Source organism: Cynara cardunculus (genome assembly GCF_001531365.2).
Source record: "Cynara cardunculus var. scolymus isolate 2C chromosome LG 10, CcrdV1, whole genome shotgun sequence".
NCBI classification, from domain to species: Eukaryota; Viridiplantae; Streptophyta; class Magnoliopsida; order Asterales; family Asteraceae; genus Cynara; species Cynara cardunculus.
The window spans coordinates 19,962,653-19,987,829 of record NC_037537.1 but is presented as its reverse complement, the minus strand read 5'-3'; the positions used below and the strand labels follow the sequence as shown (position 1 = coordinate 19,987,829).

Genomic DNA, 25,177 nt, shown 5'->3' with positions numbered 1-25,177 from the left:
TGTCTATTTGCACAATCGATTTTTCTAAATTTATTTTTTTATATGAAGATTGCACCCTGTTAAATTTTCAGAAGTGCTCCGAGATATTAGAAAATACAAGCGACATCAACCAGAAACCAAACAAGTCTCTCGAAATCAACAAAAGCCCGAAAAAATATCTTCATAATCAACCGAAAGACTTGAAAAAATCCCCCGAAATCAACCAAAAAACTTGAAAATTTCCTCAAAAACAGTGGGTTTCGGCTGAAAACACATTAAATAACTTTATAGACTTTTGATCCACCTTAAAGGTACATTCAAAAATTCGAGTTCACCATTGATTGTACAAACATTAACGGATGTACCATCGGTCCAATTTGATTTAGTCTCGAAAACTGAGATGTGGTCATGCTTGGTCCAAATCATGGGTTTAGTTAGTTATAATCATCATAAACACACCACTCCGGTTTCGCAGAACCATATTTTGCACGTTGTCGTTATGATTTCAATTTTGTTGTCATTGTTAGAATGTGTACAAGTAACTAAAAGAAACTGCTAACACGGAAAGGCCTTTCAGGAATTTCTACAGAACAATATTTACTTCGATAAACTACTTATCCAAGACATGTTACTTAAGCTCCAAAGCAACTTCAAACTGTTACGAATATTTTTCCGTAAAACATCTCTTCGAGACTCTTGACGCAACAAATGGGGGAATATGCCTGCATGCATCAAAAAACGTTTAATTAGTAGCGTAAATGTAGTCTGTTTTTGAACCACAAGGGTGGTGCCAGATTGTTTTGAGTTTGGCTCCAAAGGTCAAAAAGTGTCAGGAGGTCGTAGGTTCAAATCCAAGGAGGAATAAAAATCCCCTTGTGGCTACGGAGCTTCAAATGCGGTGACTCTGGACTACCCGTAAAGCAGGTGGTCGTCCTGAGATTAGTCGGCTTGCATAACGGTTTTAATTTATATAAGTTGATGAGAGAATGTAGTTAAAGGGATTGGTGATGGAAAAGAAAGTACCTTTTACATTAGGTGCACCACCCACCAACTGTGTTCACTGGCTGTGTGGAAAAGCTCTAAACAAAGGACACTCATCTGATAAAAGTGGATAAAAAAGCAATTAATGCATGTGGTATTAGCATCAATTTACATCTACTTGTACCAAGTAATGTATATATAGCTTGTGGATATTGTTATCTGTGTGGAAAAATTCAAGTGTTCAATCGTACGTGTTGATCTCGGGTATGAAAAACATGACGGAAGATATTTAATAAACATGGATAACACATACCTACGTAGTCGGTTCCATAATTGTACCCCAAAAAGTACAACTTGTTTAAGAAATATTCTCCGGGCGTAGTTGTTCGAAAAGCAGAGAGATCACCGCCAATGATATGATTCCATGACTTGTAATAACCCAAAACTTCTTCTTCGTCGTCGTCGTCCATCTTATTCTTCCCATCATCATCTTCATTGTACACAAAACTCACCCCACACTCCGTTATAATACTACCAACGGGATGGTTCTTTATAATGGAAATAGTAAGTTGGTCGCCATCTTCCATCTCGTTCTTCCCAAACATCCAATGGCTTAAATATATTCCGCTCGCTATGGCACTCTCAAAGACCAAAGAACAAGCATATATCCAAGTGCGGTTCTTTGTTATATTACTAATCTTGATATCTACCCATAAATAGGTACCGTGACTCTCTGGAGGCATACTTACGAAGCAGAAATTCAAGCCTCTAAGGTCGTTAGAAGATGATGGGATGGTAAATGATATTGACGACCCTTCTCTTCTATCACTAATCCAATTCGGAATCTCATTCCCATCATAATACGTGCTGAATATCCCAAATTCATATTGCATCTGCTAATTAAATAAGATTAATCAACATGAATTATATGTACATAATCAATCAGACATGGTTAGTTAATGAGCGCAAACCTGGACTTTAGATTTTGTCAGCTGAATGAAGTCTAAACGACTCCACCCCAAACTACGTAATACCTTTTCCTCAACATCTTCCATATCTTCCACTTTGAACATGCCTTCGATAAAAGACCCCCAACCTTCCCCCACACTGAACATGATCGGGGACATTTCTCGATCAAATACAACTTTCCCTTCCTTGTTATCGTCACTAAAACCAAATATCAGTTCTTTTAGTGTACGCGGAGGATGTTCCAATGTCTTCAGTTTATCACAATCATTAATACTAAGTATCTCAAGTCTCGGGAGGCTTCTCACACAATTAGGCAAGGAAATGATAGAATTACCGTCTAAATTTAACTCCTTCAACATAGATAGGCTACTCAAGTCCTTTGGAAAGGATTCATCGGACAACCCATTATTTTTAAGCGATAAACATACTAACGAGCTTGGTAAAGAAAGCACAAAGGTCCTCAAAGCTCTCGGTATAGCTTCCACAATGACAGAGGAAAAGGTTTGCGAGTTTATGCCAATGTTGTTACCTTTGAGCATTTCTGGTACTTCCGCATCATCCCTCATCTCGATTGGAAACTCACCAAGATTACAACCATCTACTTTTAGTATTTTCACCTTTCTTAACTTTCTTATCATTCTTGAAAGCCTTCCAACGTCGTTGCAATAACTCAGATCGATGAGCTCAAGTCCATCACACTGCTCAATTGATTCACAAACCTCAACCAAGCTTGTGCAATTTGAAAGTATCAACCTCTCAAGTGCAGGAAGTTCAATAAAGCCACCAAGACTATGTAGCTGTTTACAGGAACTTAAGTTAAGGTTCTTCAATGATCTAAGCAAGCGTTTGTCTTTTGAGCTCGAGCCACTTAACTGTTGAAATGGAGATAAGGTAAAAAAAATTAGTGAATTGCTTTAACTCAACATGGAAGAACATAATAAATCGAAGTGCATGCTTACCTTTTGAATCTTCCCAGATCGTTGTGAGTTACCATAAGACATATCCAACGATTTGAAACTGCTATAAGACATGTCAAGAGCAACTAGATTCTCTAATTGCAAGTCTGGAGGTATATACTCTAAAGGGAACCCATGCATACACAACCATCTTAATTTTTTGGGAAAACTCTCATAAGATCCACTGAGTTGCACATAATTGAGTTGTAGTAGCATAAGATTATCCATCTTACTCAACGCATCTGTTTTCAACTCAACGGATCCATATGTATACTCTTTATCAAGCATCTCCATGTCAAGAAGAAGGCCTTGAAGTTTTCCCGTACCCTAAAAGGAAAGTGAACGTCAAAAACTTGAAAACCTTATGTAAATGTAAGATTAACGATACAAACTACAGACAATTTCTACAATCATGACAAGTATACGTACATAGCCTCTTACCTTGTTTTGTTCCAACACATTGAATGACTCCTCATGACACCATATTCGGCTACGCTTCCATGGCTTGTTAGGTGATTCTTGTCGTACTACATCTCTTCCCATCTCTTGAACCAATTGATGCATCATCAACTTGTTATCCCAACTAATAAAAAGAAGGCATCTATCAACAAGATTCTTGATCCCGAGTACCGTGCGGACCCTACATGCCTGTAATATTGTTTCAGTTGATTCCATATCTTTCCCAACAAAAAAACAAGCGATATGCTTAAACAATTCCTTGTCATTTGTGGATGGCAAAGAATCAAAGCTCAGTTGCAGGACGTTTTTAATACATGAATCAGGTTCCTCCTTTAGCCTCTCTAAGTGATCCACCCATTCAGCTACATCTCTATTACATAGAGAACTGCCCAAAACTTCAAGAGCTAATGGATGTCCCTCGCAATATTTCACAAGCGTATCTGAAACCTCTTTGTATTCTTCTTTCGGACCGCTGCACTTGAATGCATGAAAACTAAAAAGATTCAGTGATTCATACTCATTTAAGCCTCTAAGTAAGTGCTTTTTATGCTTGGGCTGAACCATCATGTTGAATAACTGACACCGTTCAGTCAATGACACGTCCTTGGTCGTTATTATGACTTTGCTTCCCGGATGAAAACCTTTGTTTCCAAGCAACGCATCCAACTGCTTGAGACTATCAACGTCATCAAGAACTACAAACACCTTTTTACGGGCTAGTGCCTTCTCAATCTTAGAGGTGTACACAGACACATCATGAACTTGAATCGAACTTGTTTTTGAAACGTCACCACAAATTTGTTTTTGCAAATCAAGCAATCCATCAATTCTTTCTGCACATTTCCTACTAATATTTGCAACAAAGCTGCTTCTTTCAAATTCATGACCGTGTAATCTAAAGATATATTTGGCCAAAGTTGACTTCCCGATCCCATCGATGCCCCAAATTGTGAGGATGTCAACGGTATGAGAGGATCTATCTTTCAACCAAGATGTAATGGAGCTAATATGATGGTTCATGCCAATAAGGAGTGGCTGAGGACTACTTAAGAGTACACCTAGTTTACGATAGATGTCGGTTACAATTTCTTCAATCAACTCCGTCTCTTTCCTGATGAAAAATATGAAACATCAATATGGAACTAAAAAAAATACACATATGCAGCCAGTAATATGTATAGAGAGAGAGGGCAGGTTCAAACGAGAACGGTAACTAAATAAGAGAATACGAAAACGATCAAATCACGTGCAAAATAATATGTGATTTTAACGGTCGACAAAAGGGTGAGCGGGCGAAGTGATCACGTGAATCACATGTATTTTTTACGTGTTTTTAGTGTAAAATCATATATGATTCAATCGTTTTTTTATTCTCTTATTTAATGATTGTTCTTGTTTGAACCTGACAATATGTATGCAAGCCAGTAATGTATATATATATATATATATATATTTTTTTTTTTTTTTTTTTTTTTTTGTAGGGGAAAAGGTTCATTTGAAAAGTGGTAAGTGCTTATCGGTAAAATTCAATACTATCACACTTACCGGATAAGATTTAAGTCCATCAAAATGGTATTGTATGCAACAATTTACCGGTAAGTGTTGACCGTGGTAAGAGTCGTCGTCCTCACTTACCGGATAAGATTCTTAGTCGTTGTCATATTGATTCAGTAAGCTGGTAAGTGTCTTTAAGCAAATAAAATATGTTGAAAATCAAACAAGAAAGTTGTTACCGGTCCTTTGCAGTTTTTCCTTTTAAATCAGCAACTTCTGTAAGTGCTGTATTCCACAGCTCCATTTTTTGAGCCCACCGACTCTTTTTCTCTGCATTCGTCTCTATCTCCATCTTCTGTTTATGCTTTGCCATATCAATTCCGAAGCTGTTTTGTTGCTTCCTGACATCGGTGGGCTCGACATGATAGAAGACAGGGATAACGATATGGTCGTAGTTCCTACGTTGCTCAAGGATTAATACCAGTTCGTCAAGACACCATGTCGAAGAAGCGTAATTCTTGGACAAGACGATAATAGATGCCCTGGATGCTGTAATCGCATTCTCCAATTCCGGTTTCAAATCATCTCCGGTTTCGATCTCTTCATCGTCCAAAAAGGTAGTGATGTTAGCATTCACGAGCGCTTTGTAGAGATGATCGGTAAAACTAAGACGAGTATCAAAACCTCTAAAGCTTAAGAACACGTCATATGTATGATCTTGAGTTGATGAAGACGAAGCTATTTCAGAGAGAAAAACCATTATGAAGCGTGGGAAGGTAGGAACGATCCAAGAGATATTAGATTTATGAGTATATGGACAATAATGCATCCAACAAGTAGTATTAAAAATGGAAGGCCAAGTCAACTAACAACTAATTTTTTTTTTTTTAATTAATCTGGATATCCAATCCGCTATGCGAGCCGACTAATCCCAGAACGACTGTTTTGCAGATAGTCCGGAATCACCGTATTTGAACCTTCGTAGCCACAAGGGGATTTTTATTCCACCTTGGATTTGGATTTGAAACTGGAACCTCAATCCTGGTACATTTGACCTGAAGCAAGCTCAAACCAATCAAACACCATTTTTATGATTTAACAATTACTTTTTGATATCCAATCTTTGTGAATAAATTGTTTTTATTTTCACGATAATCGTCATCATCTTCAGCTTTTAATTAATAAAGTAAACTTTATTTTTTGTTTTTTAATTTTCAATTTTTTTTGAAAATTTAGAAAAAAATATTTCAACAGCTATATTAAATTCTTCTTTTAAAAAAAAGAACGATATGAAATTAACTTTGGAAGAAGAGACACAAAATATTGGTGTTACATTGAACCATTCAAAATTGGGGTCCATGTAAATAATAAATATAGGGTCCTGAATAACTTGAAATATTAATGGCTCTAAATTATGTCATCTCACCTCTCATCCTCTCGTATTCAATACTGGGTTTTGAATTTGTATAAATTGTATGAAAAAATAAAACTTGATTTTTATTTTGGGTAATGTATTTTTAGAACTTTTATTTTGGTATTTAAGATGTAAAGTTTTAAACATTTAAGTACCTGTATAACCAGTTGAAGACTAATTTAGATTAAAAAAAGACTAATTTTGGATTAAAAAAAAAAACAATATCACTAACCATGTTAGCAAATAATATTGAGTTGGATACAACATCACTTGTCACATTAGCATGATAAACGGTTATGCTTCAACCGGTTATCCGAGTACTTAAATATTTAAAATTTTACATTTTAGGTACCAAAATGAAAGTTTTGAAAGTACTTTACATAAAATAGGAATCAAGTTATACAATTTGTTGTTTGAATTTAAAGAATTTATACTTTTGACTTTTTTTATTTATTTATCTGGTCTTCAAAATTGTAACCATTATTTGTTTGACTAAATGGCCAAATAATTATACCGACTCTTTGTTTGACTAAATAGCCAAATAGGATTATAGCGGTGAGTTACTTTTGTTTGAAATAGCCAAATGATTTATACCCATCCTTTGTTTGACTAATGGCCAAATAGGATTATACCTATCGATCCTTTGTTTGTCTAAATAATTAAGCCAAATGATTATACCGATTCTTTGTTAATCTGACTAAATGACCAAAAGATTGTGAGTAATCACCAACCTGCAAAGTTTACCTCATCAATACTGAAAAACCCGACTACATTTAAAGGCTTCAGATGCCTAGAACTAGAATTATATATATATGGTACTAATAATCACTAATAGGTTAACTAAAGAATGAAAAAGTTAATTCATAGGATCCGAAAACCAAAATGAGCAGATTGGCATTTCAAAATTTCATTTGAGTGGTGAGGTATGTACCTCAATAAAATTGGTGATTTTAAGGAGGGAGACCTAAGTACTGAACCAACTCATCAACTCTTTAACTTGGGCTCAATAGTTTTGAGTAACAATAGCTGCTACTAAAGTGCTTTTGGCCTAACGGTATGGGAGTTCTTGACCTCCTTGGAGGTCAAGGGTTCAAAGGATGATGTGTGAGTTTATTTGTTCTATTTGCCGTATATAAATATTTATATACTTAAAAAAATAACAGTAGTTACACCAAATTAATGCCACTTCACTTTAAGATTCAACAGTTCGGGAAATGAAGAAGGGATGTTTCTTGACGATTGCCATATGGCTTTGAATGAGGGATGATGGTCAAACATGCGGATTTGGGTGATGGTTGGTGAAGCAACGTAGATTTGCGGAAGAATTGACAAGCATCTAAACCCTTTAAGTTAACGAGTCTACCAGCGTAGCACTTAGAACATTAACTCTTAAGGAGAAGAATTGTATTAATTGATAATATGAATCGCTATGAAAAAAAACAACCCTATTTATAGCTTAATATAGGCAAAGGATAATTATGAAACTAATCAACTATAGCAATCGTAATAAAACTAGGAAAGCAGTAAAATAATGGCAAAAAAAATCTAATGGAACAAGGAGACGGAACCCGCTGGAGGTTTTAGGCAACTTTCCCCCTCGAGATTAACTCACGTAGCTGCTCACGGTGGCCTATGTGTCGACCTTCAATTCCAGCGGCAAACACAACTTTTCCCGTGAGTTTAAGGTGGCGTTTGTTTTTTAAGAGGTGCTGAAGTCTAAAATCTGATTTCACTTCTGATTTTTAAGAGGTGCTGCTGAAGTCTGAAATCTGAATCAGTCAGACTGTTTGTTTTTGTAAACTGACAAACGTCTGAAGTTTGAAATCTGAATCAATAGTTTGCTTTTGTAACCAACAAAATATATGAATATGTATAATTTTTTATTTCACTTTTGTTTATGTTCCCAATATTTCTTTAATTCTTCTTTCTCCTCCAGATCAAGCCTTCCATCCACAATCTCCACCCTCATCCCACCACCAACCACCGTCCACCACCACTCCTCCTCTAAAATCCAACGCCCAAATCCACCTCTAAAATCGAAGGAATCTCCATCATGATGAAAACTACAGGGACGAAAATACTTTGATTCATGAAGATAAAGGTGCACAACTACTGGTTTGCACAGGAACGAAAACACACAATGACAAAAACCCTCTTGATTTGTATCTGAATTGGGTCGATTTGAAGCCACCAGAGGCGATAGAGGCGAAGGAGGGTGAAGTCGATCGATTGAGACGGTAAGGAGCGTGAAATCGATCAAATGATGAAGTAGAAATCGGTTCTTTGGATAGTCTTCAAGATTAAGAGGAAAATAAGTGGCTATGTTATCACTTAATTTTTAAAAGGAAAATAAGTGGCTATGTTATCACTTAATTTTTAAGAGGAAAATAAGTGATAAATGGCTCTGGAAAAAAAAAAAAACAAACGGTCTAAATTACCTTATATCCAACTGAATCAGACATAGTGGTAAAACAAGAGCTTTTTTTAATAAACACCACCCAACTCGCATGGAGAGTTGCGGTAGACTCTGTTCGTGCTTCTTTGCGATGTTGAGCTGGTCCTCAATTGTACTCGCAAGTCTCTCTGTATCAGTTGGGGAGTATTGACAATTTGATCGACGTATATATATCACTACTAGAAATCTAACTTTCACCAACCAAAATTCAAGGACAACAAGAATCCATCGGTGTATTCCACAGATGATTATCTGACTACCAGTAAATTTTCCGAAAACACAAAAAGAGTAGCTAATACCGGGTGAATTTCATAATCACACACGGATTTCTGAAAGATAATAAATAAATTTTTTCTTTTTACCTTTTTTATTTTTGTTCGTTGGTCCATCAGTAATTTTGTAATTTGTGTTGTTATTTAAAATGATGCACTTTTAAACCAAATCCAATACTATACCCAATTTAATCTAATACAATGCCAATCCAATAAAACTAATTTCCTACACCGAAATGATCATATACAATCGAACTTTGATATTGGTAAAAGTAAGGATCTTCAATCTACGTCAACAAATATAACAATGTCTGGGTTTTTGGAAGAACATCTTGTAGCATGTTACTGTGACAAAACATATTACCAGTAAGCGCTTACCAAGTCATATTACCTTACCATATAAACATGGAAAAGATCGAGAATCTTACCCGGCTAGTGCTTATCAGGTGAATTGTTGCATACAATGTCATTTTGATAGACGAAAATCTTACCCAATAAGGCAAGTAATAGCATTGAATTTTACCGGTAAGTGCTTATCGGGTAAACAACCCCTAAGAACACTAGTTTCCGTCCCAACCTTATAAATCCCTCGTCAACAAAGAAAAGCAAAAATAAAAACAGAGCAAAGAAAATCTTGCAAATCAAAGATATACAGAGCAAAGCACAAAAATTCAGCAAGGAAAAGCATACCAAGTAGAAGCAGGGAGCAACAACCAGCAGGCAACAGAGGAGAAGGTTTTAGTTCATGAGAAGGTTATTCAAAATTGTGGTGGTACCAAACACAATTCATTTTAATAGTCAATGAGTTATTCCAATGCTGACTCTCAGAGCTGCAACTGCAACAGGTAGATCCATTAATTCCTCATTCAGTTTCAAGAAAATTTCTACCGATTGCATTGATGCTTGTACTATATATCACATGGATGAATATACCTTAAATTATCAATTTCCATAGAAATTAGTCCTCAACAAAATTGGCCTGTACGAACTTGAGGATTTTGAACACAAATTATTATCATCTTGAAGTAGCATGGATGCCATAATGTAATGATAGCTTGAAGTACGGTAAACTTATATTTCCCCAGATTATGTCAGCTAGTTACTTACCAAGAGAACATTGCTCGTGGGATTGGTGATTGACGAACTATTTATTCATATGTAGACTTACAAACCTCTCTCTCTCTGTATAATAGCTTTGCGAGGTGAAGCAGCGTTGAAAGCTAGATTTCCGAAAGAAACAAAGAAGAATGCCACTGTAATTCCGTATAACAAGAGAATGGGGGTAATCATAGTGAAAGCACAAAAAGGGAGCATCAGTGTACTAACGACCTGCTGCAACAAGTATCGAAAGGTTAGCTTAGCACAAGTTTAGCATGATAAAACTGTTACCACAAACTTTAATATAACATGATACTCGTAACTCGTAAGTGCACGGATCTCTAAGATGATAAAAAGAAAAGGAAAGGATAACGTGTTCTTTGACGGAATTTAACTGGTCAAGTGAATGTCTGGGAGGGTCACATTGGAAGCAAGTATCCATCTACATAAACAAGAAGTCTCAGGCAATTAATGTCTAATAAGACCAATTCAAGTCAGTTTCAAAAACTATGTTTTACAAGATAATTGGCATAACTACAATTAATAAGTTAAACCAACCAAACAAAAGGTTTCAAGATATGTGAGATGAAKCAAAACCAAATATTTGTCCGGTACAAATGCAATCCCAATCAATGAAATAAAATTTATATCGCTTAGGATAYGTGAGATGTATGATGAGAACTTGTGGAGGAAAAATACAGAGATATTTGATTAGAACTTCTAAAGTAAAATACAAACTGAAATAATTAATTTCCAACCATTATATGTGTCGATAGCTGCTTTTTTCCACCTGCCATTGRTAACTTCACAGCTTCCTACATCCCTGTAGTTGTAATGGACAACAAAAAAACTGAAACAAATCATACACCAAAAGAAAAAACAATAGGAAGCCTCGATAGAAAATCAAAAGCATAAGGCAGACAACAACAAACGACCACAACTTTACAAACCGCCACAGCTTCAAATTAGATTGGTAGTCGTAAACCATGGTTGGAACCAGAGCATAAGGCAGACAACAACAAATGTTGGTTGAAGAAGGAAAGGAAATCAACCAAAATATGGTYGAAGAAGGAAAGCAAATCAAACAAAACAAAGATGTGAAATGAAATGAGACCCTTGAAARCTATGACAAGTGAAGGGTAACGATTCACATAAAACATACCAAAGGCCACCAGAAAAACAGTTTAGCGAGTAGTACTTGCTGATGATTCAAGACATTCTTTGATCATCTCCTTAATCCTTTGCTTCGTCATCTTATCTTCCACACCARCAAGCATGTTCCGATAAAACATCTGCAAACGTATGAGCTTACCACGATCACACGATTCCAACATATTCTCCCACTCTTTGGCAATCTCAAATGTACCCGAGTTCCGTAATGAGACTGGTATATCTCTATCTTCTTCAAAAGGCTTTCCAAAAATAGAACCATGAAGAATGCTGGCGTAACGCTCCATTATAGAAAGCTTAGACTGGAGAAGATTCATCTCTTGCATCACAGCAGATAATTTCTTCTCATTCTCTGTAGTTTCTTCAGGATCCCTTTCCACACTAACTTCATTCGCAAAAGTTCCCAGACCCTTCTCGTCTGGTTGGGGCCACAACACATCCTTTGGGGCAAAAAAGTCAATTTCTTGACCATTTCCAAGGACCCCATTTCTTCCCCTCCCCCAAGCCCAAAGCTTGTGTCCACTATCTGCAAGAAGAACAGTATGCGCAGCACCACAAGCTACTTGAACAGGTTCGGGAAATTTCGCGCCAAATACCTCATTGATTAAGCGAGGAGTAAGTATATCTCCACCATCACTTTCTGTAAAAGTGGCTTCAGGACATAGTCCAAGTCCGTTTTCCATTCCCCATGACCAAACATTCCCAGATGATGAAACCACACTGGTGTGGAATAAACCACAGTCGACAGAAAGTAAGAGTGAATTTTCAGGCAACCCTTCAACCATTTCAGGGTACAATGACTTTTTAGTGGTTCCCTGACCAAGCTGCCCGTTATCACCACGACCAAAAGTCCAGCATACACTTTCTAAGGCAACACTCTCCGTCTTTCTATAAGCAAGTACACAAGTATGGAATGCTCCACATGCTACTTCATAAGCTGCCCAAGGTGACCCTGTGTTGAATTTTTCAACCATTCGAGGATTTGACCTCGCCTCTGTATCTCCAAGGCCTAGCTGCCCATGATTGTTGTTACCCCAAGTATAGCATACCAGATCACCACCTTCACGTTTTTCTCCAGCGCTGACTAATGTTACAATGTGCTCACTACCACATGCCACCTTAACCACAGTGTGACCATGGAAATTCCAAATGGATATTGGAGTAGATGTTGGGGTAAGTGAAAATCCCCCTTCGCTAGAGGTTTCCTGTACTGGGCAGTTGCCCCACATCCAGAGAGACCCACTATCATTGATTGCTAGTGACATCATACTTCCAGCTTTCACAGAAGAAATCTGGGAGGGAAAGTAAATTACTGACATAGAAAATCAGAACTTAAAAAACATATAAGTGGATCTTTAGGTATTTGAGAAATAAGAGAAGTTTATGTTAGTCAACACCTTAGGGGCCGTTTCATTCTTAGTTACTGATCCATCAGTCATAGGCAGCTTCACCAAACAGGGAACGAAAGAATTCTCCCCATCATCACCAAGTTGACCATCTATCTTACTGTCAAAGATACAGCGTTCACACCACAAAGATCCAATTAAAAAGTACAAATTCAATGGTCTTGCATAGTCGGATGATCTAGACATCTAAAAAAGCTAATTCTTTCAGAAACTGATGTATAACATTGCAAGTGTAGAATTATCATATGAAAGGATACAGCTATTGTAACCCCAGCTCCAAACCGAACCATCATCTGAGATAATATTGGAATAAGAAAAAAAAAATGTCAGGTCAGGGACTCTGACTTTCCAGTCCAGTCATTTATATTTGTTTTGCCAAAACATGCTGGGATATTATATCAGTGACCTTAAATATCTTTTATAACACGGTCTTTAACGATAATACTTCCCTTAATGCCAAAAATACTCGATTCCAAAGGTTCATGACAAGATGCCACATTTATGAGGACATTGATCCATAACACCACTGTCTCATTTGCGGCAACTCATTGCAGCAGTTGGATAGACCAATTAAATATCTGATACCAACCAAATGGTCTGCTAGATTCAGGTTCAGACCAGTAGACCACATTGTCAAAGTCCACCATATGTAATTTGAATAATATGGCCTGTTACTTTTAAGCCAAATGCAGAAAATAAGTTGACTACAAATGACCCACAACCAGAGGTGGCTACCGATCCATGTACATTTTACAAATCACACCTCTCATCTGCAATTTGACGTTTCCAACTTACCAATAAGCCATATATGAGAACTGTAATAATTTGGCCCTCATGTAGCAACGATGATGCAATAGTAATGATAAATAAGGAATAACATATCATATCATGCTCCAATTCAGAATTTTGATAACTTATAGCCTATAGGGCCAGTTATAAATTCTTAATATGAGCACTTTTTTGAGGCGAAATGACCAGGGTTTCCCAATTTGTAAGTTGATTAAGCAAAGTTCACATTATCGGACAATTTTGGATTACACACACACACACACGATACCTGTTGCTAAAAGAATATGAATATTACCAGCAAGAGCTAGACTGTGATAAGCGCCGGCAGATATTCCAATAATTTTGACCCTATCTCTCTTATCAGTCAATTTGAATTCTATTTTCACAGGGAAAAGCTGATCGCGCTCTGAACCGTTGCCGAGCCGGCCGAAAGTTCCTCTACCCCATGAATACACATTACCGTCACCTTCATACACAGAAGAAAACGAAATTAAAAAACCCCAAAGCTTTCGTAGCCGAAACTTCTATGAATAAGGACGGTATCAACATAATGAATGACTTCCTTGTTACTGTTATAGTGCCCATTAATAGGTATACAGCTGTTATAAGAGCTTATTACCAGTGAGAGCAAGAGTGTGAGCTTCACCGGCGGCAATTGCGATTACTTTCCGAGATAGACCGCCGGTTTCTGCCATTGTCTCCGGTCTGTGTTTGGGTAATAAATTCCAGAATTTTCTTCCCGAATTCCAATAGATATGATGATGGCTTTGAGTTAATTACATTTAAACTCCTTCATAATTAGAATTGTCACAATTACACCCCTTATACATATAATATTTTTAGAGAGAATTACGTTTTTCGTCCCTGTGGTTTGGAATTTTTAAAAGATACCATTCTGATTTGAGAAATTACTGAGATTGGTCCTTCTCGTTGCAATTTTTAACGAACTAGGTCCCTAACGCAACCACAAATACCAACTCATTAATATATTCAAGGACCCAACATTCTAAAAAAAACTGCAACGATACTGATTGTTAAAAATGCAACTACAACGACCCAACTCATTAAAAAATACAGCTAAAAATGCACATTTACTAGATCAACATTTACACTAAGCGAAGATCACTGAAGTAACTATCTATGGAAGAATGCAGGGAAAGAAACATATGGTGAACATGACTATCTTTAGGTATGACTTCTCTATTACCACTGATTGCAAGCAGTTTCTGATCCAAGTGGAGAGTGAAAAGAAAAAGAGGGCATGAAGCAACAACTAAAGGAGATAACTAAAAGCTAACTTTGGCTAAAATCGCTAACAAAGCAGTTTCAAATTTCAATTATGCTTCCGTGAGGTGGTTCTAGAACCTGCTGCTCTCCTTATACCATACTAAATAGAATTAGGGACAAATTTGTAATAAATATTACTTTTGAATTGTAAAACAAATTTTGTATCTTTATCATAGTTTGAAAGGTTTATTTTTACACAAAATACAAGATTTTCAATTATTTTTTAAAGAGTATAGTTACCGACATATCATCAATGAAAATCTGTCGATAAATATTAAATGGGTCGTTAGTGATCCGTCGTTATTGAATGCCATCGGTGATCCGTCGGTATTGGAGATCGTCAGTTGTCCATTAGTAAATCTTGTCGTTAGTGATTTGTCGGTAATCGTTGTCGTTGACGATCCATCGATGAAATCCGTCGGTAATGGCTTCACCCACCATATCCTGTCCGACAGGCTTTCACCGACAGACCCGGATTTTAGCGACATATGAGCGGCAATTTTTTTTCCATCGATGAAACCCTTCAGTTTTGTAGTGTGACAGAGGAAGTGAATGAAAGGCAACATCAATGCTAGTACCTATGATGCAATTAAACATTTGCGATAGTTTCTGGTGGTTGAGAAGAAGAAGATCAGATGGTGAGTGAGAAAAGCGAGAGGACGTTACTGCGTCACCCATCATTGGCGTTAAAGGATCAAGTCAATGTGTGGGTCTAATTGGACCAAAACCAAATTTTAGTTAGGAATTTCTGGAGAACAAGATTTACATCAATAATCTACTTAGGTGTGTCGTGGGGCAGAACCAGAATTTATATATTCAGGGTGGTCCTCTTAATGTTATCGTATAAATACAAAATAAAATAAATAAAATGACAAATATATATTTAAAGATTGAGGTATTTTTGTGCACTCTGTTAATATATTTCCAATGCTGCCGGTCTGTTGGGTGATGGTTGGCTCCGTCGACCCCTGGCGTGCCTCCAATTACATCGGACTTCCTTCGGGAGAAAGCTCTAAACAAAGGACGATCTTCTGATGAAAAAAAGAAGATAAAGAATAACACGTTAGTTATCATTTACATATGCTCACTACAACAAATCCAACTTTACCATGATATCAAATTTGTCTAAATGTCATAATAGATTGTTATCACATACCTGCATATTTGTATCTAGGATTGCTCCTAAAAAAGTGCCACTTGTTTAGGAAATACTCTCCTGGAGTAGTAGTTTGAAAAGGAGAGAGATCTCCACCAATTATATGATTCCATGACTTGTAATAACCCAAAGCATGTTCTTCCATCTTCCCATCATCATACACAAGGCTCACCCCACACTCCCTTATACCATTTGGATTTAGAACAGTAATAGTAACTTGGTCACCATCTTCCATCTCATTTGTCCCAAACATCCAATGGCTTAAATATATTCCACCCTTACAAGCGGCCGAAGCAATTGTGTTACTGTGATTGTACCACTAGGTGCGGATCTTTGTTACATTCGAAACAATGATAGGTGACAGAATGTAGCCATTTATACCTGTATTCATGAACACATAGCAAAAATTCAATCCTCTAAGGTTGTTAGGAGATGATGGGATGGTAAATGATATCGATGACCCTTCCCTTCTATCACTAATCCAATTCGGAACCTCCTTCCCACGAAAAACTGTGCTGAATATCCCAAATTCATATTGCATCTGCGAAATACAAGCTTAATCAGCATCAGTTATATGTACATATTCATACATAGAGAAATGGTTAATGAGAGCAAACCTGGACTTTAGGTCGTGTCTTTATCAGTGTGTTTTTGGTGAACTCTAAATTAGTCCAGCCCAAACTACGTAATACGTCTTCCTCAACATTTGCCATATCTTCCACTTTGAACATGCCTTCAATAAAAGACCCCAAATTTGTATTGATACTTAACATGATTGGGGACATTTCTTGATGGAATACGACTTTCTCTAACTCGTACCTAAAACCAAATATCAAGTGTTTTAACGTACGTGGAGGATGCTCTAATGTCTTCAATCTATCACACTTTTCGATACTAAGTTTCTCAAGTCTAGGAAGGCCTCTCACACAATTGGGGAGTGAAACTATTGAATTACCATCTAAATACAACTCTTTCAACATGGATAGGTTACTGAAGTCCATTGGAAAGGATTCGTTGGACAACTTATTATCTTTAAGTGACAAGCATACTAATGAGCTCAGTGAAGAAATTACAAAGGATCTAAAATCTCTAGGTATTGTCTCCACAATGACAGAAGAAGTTTGGGAGTTTATGCCACTCTTGTTAGCCTTGAGCATTTCCGATGATTCTGTATCCCTCTTCTTGATAGAAAATTCACCAAGATTACAACCATCTAATAATAGTGTTTTGACCTTCTTTAACTTGCCTATAGTTCTTAAAAGATTTTTAAACTCATTGCAGTAACTTAGATCGATGAGGACAAGTTCATCACATTGCTCAATTGATCCACAGACCTCAATCAAACTTGTGCAATTTGCAAGTATTAACCTCTCAAGTGCTGGGAGTTCGACAAAGCCACTGAGACTACGAAGTTGTTTGCAGGAACTTAGATTAAGAATCTTCAATGATCTAAGAAATCGTTTGTCTTTTAAGCACGAGCCACTCAACTGTTGAAATGAAGATAAGGTAAAACAGTCAATGACTTGCATTAACCCAACATGCATAGAAGAATAATGAAAGTTAAAGTAAATACTTCAAGTTTCTTACCTTTTCCATATTCTCATGATGTTGTGGTTTACCATAAGACATGTCCAATGATTTAAAATTGCTATAAGACATGTCAAGAGAAACCAGATTCTCCAATTGTGATAGTAAGTCTCGAGGTATATACTCTAAAGAAAACTTGTGCATACACAGCCATCTTAATTCTTGTGGAAAATTCTTATAGGACCCGGTGAGTTGCACATAATTGAGTTGTAGTAGCATCAGATTATCCATCTTAATCAATGCATTTGTATTCAACTGAAATAACTTGTCTTTCTCAAGCATTCTCATGTCAAGCACAAGGCCAAGAAGATTTCCCTTACCCTAAGAACAAAGGACATGCAAAAATTAGAAATAAGATGTTATATATAAGTGTAGATAGATGATACAAAATACTTGGAACAGACATAATACTAACAAGAAAGCATACATGACCTTTTACCTTTTCGTGTTTCAACACTTTGAATGACTCCTCATGACACCATAATCGACTTCGTTTCCATGGCTTCTCAGGTGATTCCTGACGTACAACATCTCTTCCTGTCTCTTGAAGCAGTTGATGCATCATCAACTTGTTATCCCATCCAATCCGAAGAAGGCATCTGTCAATGAGATTCTTGATCCCAAAAACTGTGTGGATTCCGCATCCATTTAATATTGTTTTAGTTGATTCCCTGTCTTCTCCAACAAAAAAGCAAGCAATATGTTTAAACAATTCCTTATCATCCTCCTCCAAAGAGTCCAAGCTCATTTGGAAAACCTTTTTAATATGGGAATGAGGCACTTTCTTTAATCTGTCAATGTAATCCTCCCATTCAACTACATCTCGATTACGTAGAGACTTTCCCAACACTTCTAGAGCCAATGGATGTCCTTCACAATACTTCACAAGTGTTTTCGAAACCTCTTTGTAACCTTCCTCCGGACTGTTGGACTTAAATGCATGAAAACTTAAAAGATTTAGTGATTCATATTCATCTAAACCTACAAGCAAGTGCTTTGTATGCTTTGGTTGAACTATCGAGTTGAATAGCTCACACTTCTCTGTCAACAACGTGTCGTTACTCGTTATTATGACTTTGCTTCCTGGATGAAAACCTTTGTTTCCAAGTAAGGCATCCAGCTGATCGAGACTATCAACATCATCAAGAACTAGAAACACCTTTTTACGGGCTATTGCATTCTCAATCTGAGAGGTATATACAAAAACATCATGAACATGAACTGAACTTGTTTTCGAAATGTCACCACATATTTGTTTTTGTATATCAAGCAATCCATTAAATTGTCCGTTACACCTCCTACTAATATCTTCAATAAAGCTCCATCTTTCGAATTCACGACAGTGTAATCCAAAGACATATCTGGCCAAAGATGTCTTCCCAATCCCACCCATGCCTATAATTGTGAGAATATCGGCACTATGAGATGATCCATCTTTCAACCAAGAACTAATGAATCTAATGTGATGGTGCATGCCGATAAGGAGTGGCAAAGCTACTCGTAAGGGTACACCTAACCTACGAATGATGTCGGTAACAATTTCTTCAATGAACTCCGTCTCTTTCCTGAAAATTGATCTCAGTGAGAATCTTGAAGCATCAATGAGAAAACTAAACACACCAGATACAATAAGATAATTATGGAAATGATGAGAGTTTACTTACTATGATCTATATATTTTTGAAAAATGATTAGAGTTCATTCGTTATAATTAACGTTTTAGATCAAGAAACAATTGAGATATTTATGAAGCCAGTTGTTCATTAGACTAAATAGACGTTTGAGATTGGTTTGTATTAATTAGTATTTCAAATGCAAACCCTCAAATTAGTACAAACCATATAAAAATCAATCAAACGAGATATTTATGGAAATGATGAAGTTTTTTTTATTATGATTTGAATATTTATGAAAGACGATCGAAGTTCGTTCATTATGATTAACACTTTCTATAAGGAAACAATCGAGATATTTATGAAATCAAATATTATTTGAGTAGATAGACGATTGAGATTGGTTTGTATGATTTTACTAATTAGAGAGTTTGTATCTAAACTCACCCCCCTCTCTCTTTATATATATATATATATATATATATATATATATATATATATATATAGTGTATACAAATGTAGCATCATATAGCCAATATTATATGATGCTACATTTGCAAAATTTTGGTGTGTAGACAACTTTCTATAATATTCAAACTACTAATAAATTTGTGTGTGATGTTGTGCAAATCATTTTGATTATGAAGTCGATAACATGACAATATTGTTTCAAATTTTGTTTTATTCTCCGTCTCTCTTGATGCTAATTTTATAGTTTAATGTGATTTTAAATCATAAATAAGATGATTTACAGATTCAAAGTTGAGTAAACTCTAATTTTGGTCCCTCGTGTTTGGTGAAATCTTTGAAAATGAGACCTGAACTTTATAACTCTAGAAAATTTCCTTGTGGTTCTCATTTTGTTTTGAAAGTTGTCGTTGGTAACTCCATTAAATAATATCTATTAAATGAGGGGTAATTTAGTCTTTTTATCTAATTTTTAAAATTCCTTTTAAAGATGGAAAATATATATATATATATATAATGAAATTATTATTTATACATTTTAATATGATAAAAGGTGTAAAATGGAAAATGAAAATGTATGAATATAAAACAATTTAATTCGTAGATATTTAATAGTATTATTAAATTAAAAAAAATCAATATTAGGCTCAATTTCAAGGTATTAACGAGACAATTATAATGATGTAATTTGTAAAAGATAAATGCATTCATATACGATTATTTATTTTAATATGATAAGTGTGTAAAAATGAAAAAGTGAATTATATAAAGTAAAATCAAATCACTAATTATAAAAATATATAAAATGTAATTTTGAAAAATGAAAATGATTTGATGGAAGATCATGAAAAGCTGTAAGCCTTAAAAGCTTGTACAATATCATTAATCGGTTGTACCTCTTAAAAATTTAAGATGTATAACCAATTACGAACAATCAATAAAGATATAATGTGTAATAAATAAAGAAAATGCAATTTTTTTTAATGTTTTAGTTATTGTATGATCATACTTTTTTTATATATAATAAAGGTCTAAAATAAAAAAGTATGGATATAAAACAAATTAATTCGTAGGTATTCATAATATTTATTAGTGTTACTAAATCAAATAAATATTCAATATGGGGATCAATTTGAAGGTGTTGACGAGACGATTATAATGGTATAATTTATAAAAATATATGTATTTTTTAAATGCATTATATTTCACATACAATTATTTATGTTAATATGATAAAGGTGTAAAATGAAAAAGTAAGGGATATAAAGTAAATTAGATCACTAATTATAAAGGTACGAAATATAATTTTGAAATTGAAAATCATTTGGTAGTAGATAGTGGGAGGTTGTAAATTTTAAAAGCATGTAAAATATTCTTAATGAGTTGTACCTCTTAAAAAGAGAAATTGATCAAAATGACCATTTTATACACTTTACCTTAACAAAATGACTACTTTTTAGACTTTTATCATAAAATGACCATGCAAATCACCCTTGGGAGGCGATTTTGACTTTTTGGGGGAGATTTTGACTAGAAGGTGTGGAGGGCTTACACATGTATCTGATTTAGAAAACAAAAATCAAATGTTATATCTGATATAGAAGAAATCGCCCCCCAGAAGCCTCAAATCCCCCCTTAGGGCGATTTTGACCATTATTCTGTCTTCTAGTGAGGACAACCTGTAATGCAACGATTTGACACTTCAAGAGTGATTTTCAAGGTATGGGGGCGATTTTCATTGGTATTTTGTTTTTTTAGGACCAAATCTTGTAGTATTCTCTATAAAATTCTAGTGATCCAAACACTTCTACTCTTACAATCCTTAACCCTTAAACACAATCTACCATCATAACCTTTAAAAATTTTACTACTTTTTTTAAACACCATAAATAAAATATATTTTCACGAGAAAATATAGTTTTTATGAAAACCAACGAATGTTAATATTCTTTTAATAATTGTTGATAAAAAAAATATTTTCACGATTTCTTCATTTGAGGTATGGATGGGTCCCACATGTATACTATTTGGGAGTCAAAAATCTGATAAGAACCAACAAATGTTATATTTCTTATCAAAAATATAGTTTTTATGAAAAAAAACAACGAATGTTAATATTTTTTTCAATAAATTGTTGATCGACATGTCTTTATCACCCACGTGATTTCAGTATCGAGTTGGGCAATGTGTTTGACTCACTTTTTTCTGACCAAACGTGTTTGACTCATTTATGCGTTAGTTTTTGTGGACGATAACTGGTTTATCATTCAATATAGTCTTTGAATTTTTTTTTTTTGATAAATATAATTTAGTTTGCGTACTGTTAAAATAAGAGGGTGTTGAATATTTGGAAATTACACCATTAATAAAAAATCTATAAAATATCAAAGGAGTTGTTATTTCCGTCCCTATAAAATTCCATACCCTGTTAGTGTCATTTTGTTTCTTCTCAGGTTGTAATTCTTTAATATATTTTTTCATTTTAAAATATATTTTATATCTTTATAGTTATTTTATTTCCTTTAATTTTTTTCATTTTTTATTTTACATCCTTATCACATTAACATATATAATCATATATTAACTAAAATACGTTTTAACGTTAACAAGTTACATTATTATAATTGTTTTGTTAATACCTTTGAAATAAGCCCAATATTAAATATTTGTGTTAACGGTTATGATGGTAGATTTTGGTTAAGTGTTAAGGGTTATGAGAGTAGAATAATACAATTTTATAGAAAAAACTATGACATTTATACACATTGAAAATCACCCCCATACCTTGAAAATCGTCCCTGAAGTGTCAAATCGTTGCGTCATAGGTTGTACTCACTATAAGACATAATAATAGTCAAAATCGCCCTAGGGGGCGATTTCTTCTATATCAGATATAATATATGATTTGTGTCCCCAAAATCAGATACATATGGCACCCCTCCGTACCTTCTGATCAAAATCGATGGTCATTTTTCTGATAAAAGTTTAAAAAGTGATCATTTTATTAAGATAAAATATATAAAATAGTCATTTTAGTCAATTTCCCCTTGAAAAATTCAAGATAATTATAGTATAGATACTCAAATATTTAAATTTTTGCTTGTTCAACCAAAATTAATTAACCCTATCAATTATTGCTTGAATGATGTCAACTTATAAAAATAAATAATTCTTTTCTTGAATTTCTGGTCAATTAAAAAACTACCCTTTGTCTTAGAAAAAATGGCTTAAATTATACCATGGAGATAGTTTAGTAGTAATTATAACCACAAGGGTGGTGCCTGATTGCTTTAAGTTTGACTCCAAATGTCAAAAGTACATGAATATCTCATGTTCAAATCCAAGGAGAAATAAAAATCCACTTGTGGCCACGGAGGTTCAAATGCGGTGACTTCGGGCTATCTGCAAAGCAGGTGGTCGTCCTGGGATTAGTCGGCTCACATAGCGGGTTGGATATCCAGGTTAATAAAAAAAAGTTCCTATTTACCATTAACCATGAAAACGGAATACTATGATATTAAATACATGCCAAAGTGTTCAAAATTTGAATATAATTCAAAGCGTATTAGAATTATGGAAATGGTTAATATATGTCAAAATTCTGAGATCATATAATTGAAAGAAGATTCAATATAAGGATGTTTTTTTAACGAACAAAACAGACAAGAGATTTATGCTTATGGCACTAAAGCAACTTACTGAATTGCATTCAGAGAACATTGTAAGAAAGTTGTTACCTGCCCTTTGCGGTTTTTCCTTTTAAATCAGCAATTTCCGATAGCGCCGTATTCCATAACTCCATTTTCTGAGCCCACTGACTTCTTTTTTCTGCATTTTTCTCTGACATCATCATCTCTTTATGCTTTGCCATTGCATCCCCAAAGTTGGATTGTTGCTTCCTGACATCGGTAGGCTCGACATGATAGAAGATTGGGATAACAATATGGTCAGAGATCCTACATTGTTCAAGGATCAATGCTAGTTCGTTAAGACACCACGTCGACGTAGCATAATTATGAGACAACACAATAATAGAAGCCCTGGATGCTTTGATTACACTCTCCAATTCTGGTTTCAAATATAGTCCGGTTTCGATCTCTTCTTCGTCTAAGAAAGTTGTGAGATTAGCTTCGATTAGGGCGTTATAAAGGTGATCAGTGAAGTTATGACGAGTGTCAAGACCTCTAAAACTTAAAAACACGTCAAATCTATATTGATCATGAGTTGAAGAAGAAGATAAAGATTCTTGAGAAAGTCCAGAAAGAACAACCATTCTGAATCAGGGGAAGGTACGAATGATATGGGAGATGAAGAGGATTCACGATTATATAAGAGTAATGTCACCAACAAGTAGTGTTTTTTTATAATGGAAGACCAATTGAACAGCTATTTTTTGTAGATTCGGATGATGTATGATTATATGAAGAGTAACGGACCCGGCAACTGGGTGCTGTTTCTTTTTAAATTAATCGAAGCCCAAGTCAACAACGAGCAAAAAGTAGTGGTTGGGAAAGACATTTACTATAATTGTTTCGTTTGAAAGATGGAGAGGTTGACAATGATATTCATCATAGAATATGGTCAAAATGAATGATTATCAATAAAAAGATCGATCTATTGAAGACATCATAAAGACCGTACGTACGTCCATATCATTAAGAGTAGGATTATACTGAACATCGAATAGAATAGATTATAATATATATATATATATATATATATATATATGGGTCTAATCAAGGTAGAACTCGATTGTTTGTGATAACTGTGAGACCCAATCTAACCACACATTATTAATAATCAATGGTTATTATTAAGCATTTTAAGTTTGGTAATTATTCATTAATTTTCAAATAATTTGAATTTACGGATAATATATAGGGGTTAACGTCTTTTTTTTAAATCTCTCTTCTCTCCCCCCCCCCCCCTCTCTCCGGTGAAAATTTTCTAACGGTAAAACACAAAACAAATATGATACACGTTGTGATACCCAAGAATTTATAAGAGTAAGGGGTCGTTTACCAAACACTTACCCAAGCGCTTACCGGTAAAATTTAACACTATCACTTACTTACAGGGTAAGATTTTAGTCCACCAATATGGCATCGTATGTAACAATTTACCCGGTAAGCGCTAACCAAGGTAAGAGTTGTCGTCCTCACTTACTGAGTTACACTCTCGGTCCTTGCCTTCGCCTTTACCAGGTAAGATTCTTGGTTTTCGCTATATTCATCCAACAAGGTAGTATGACTTGGTAAGCGTTTGGTAAACAGCCCCTAAGATACAAAACCAATTGTGATACACATTGTGATAACGTTTTGAGCATGGTTTGATAACAAATGTGATATGAGTTTTAGGCCACACACAACCACAATGTGATACAATTTTATTGAGATAATTAAGGGAATCGAATTTAAAGAAACCGAATTCTTGATTGATAACTATTAAATATGAAAAATATTTAAATTATAATTAATCATTTTACTAAAACGTCATTTACCTATTAATTAAGGTAATACAATTTAAATCATAAATTGGCTCATGGACCTCACGGTTACCACAAACTAATTAGTTCTCATTCGATTAAGCACATATATATATATATATATATATATATATATATA

General features: G+C 34.9%; 3 protein-coding genes across 8 annotated transcripts; all 3 read right to left on the bottom strand.

Annotated features, from left to right (window-relative positions):
* Positions 1-470: 470 nt before the first annotated feature.
* LOC112520093 (disease resistance-like protein DSC1) lies at positions 471-5,602 on the bottom strand. The gene is made up of 7 exons (XM_025128395.1): positions 5,078-5,602; positions 3,327-4,455; positions 2,889-3,212; positions 1,932-2,801; positions 1,274-1,853; positions 1,003-1,077; positions 471-701 (listed from the first exon to the last, which is right to left on the bottom strand). Exons 1-6 carry the CDS (start codon positions 5,596-5,598, stop codon positions 1,037-1,039), a joined length of 3,465 nt encoding a protein of 1,154 aa, XP_024984163.1. The 5' UTR covers positions 5,599-5,602; the 3' UTR covers positions 471-701; positions 1,003-1,036.
* A 3,884-nt stretch (positions 5,603-9,486) lies between these two features.
* Positions 9,487-14,142, bottom strand: LOC112520304 (ultraviolet-B receptor UVR8-like). Of its 6 annotated transcripts, XR_003069979.1 has the most exons (10): positions 14,062-14,142; positions 13,738-13,908; positions 12,911-12,946; positions 12,645-12,745; positions 11,240-12,539; positions 10,836-10,900; positions 10,087-10,308; positions 9,913-9,967; positions 9,670-9,815; positions 9,487-9,556 (listed from the first exon to the last, which is right to left on the bottom strand). XR_003069979.1 is itself a non-coding variant. In XM_025128637.1 (6 exons), exons 1-5 carry the CDS (start codon positions 14,135-14,137, stop codon positions 11,262-11,264), a joined length of 1,662 nt encoding a protein of 553 aa, XP_024984405.1. In that variant the 5' UTR covers positions 14,138-14,142; the 3' UTR covers positions 10,630-10,927; positions 11,240-11,261. The 6 variants fall into 6 exon arrangements, 3 of the variants coding, with proteins under 3 accessions (XP_024984405.1, XP_024984404.1, XP_024984406.1); XR_003069978.1 differs by having other exon boundaries at positions 9,507-9,815; XR_003069980.1 differs by lacking the exon at positions 9,913-9,967 and having other exon boundaries at positions 9,507-9,815.
* A 2,062-nt stretch (positions 14,143-16,204) lies between these two features.
* LOC112520092 (disease resistance-like protein DSC1) lies at positions 16,205-23,760 on the bottom strand (the record flags this gene model as incomplete). The annotated part of the gene is made up of 5 exons (XM_025128394.1): positions 16,205-16,426; positions 16,503-17,372; positions 17,473-17,793; positions 17,912-19,037; positions 23,291-23,760. Coding segments are annotated over 5 exons (3,009 nt in total), but the record flags the coding sequence as incomplete, so codon positions are not given.
* Positions 23,761-25,177: the final 1,417 nt, after the last annotated feature.

Coding starts and splice junctions, on each gene's coding strand:
- LOC112520093 (XM_025128395.1), bottom strand. CDS start 5,598: ATGGTTTTTCTCTCTGAAATAGCTTCGTCTTCATCAACTCAAGATCAT. Junction 4,456..5,077: donor GGAAAAACTGCAAAGGACCG/GTAACAACTTTC, acceptor ATTTTTCATCAG/GAAAGAGACGGAGTTGATTG. Junction 1,078..1,273: donor TTATGGAACCGACTACGTAG/GTATGTGTTATC, acceptor CACTTTTATCAG/ATGAGTGTCCTTTGTTTAGA.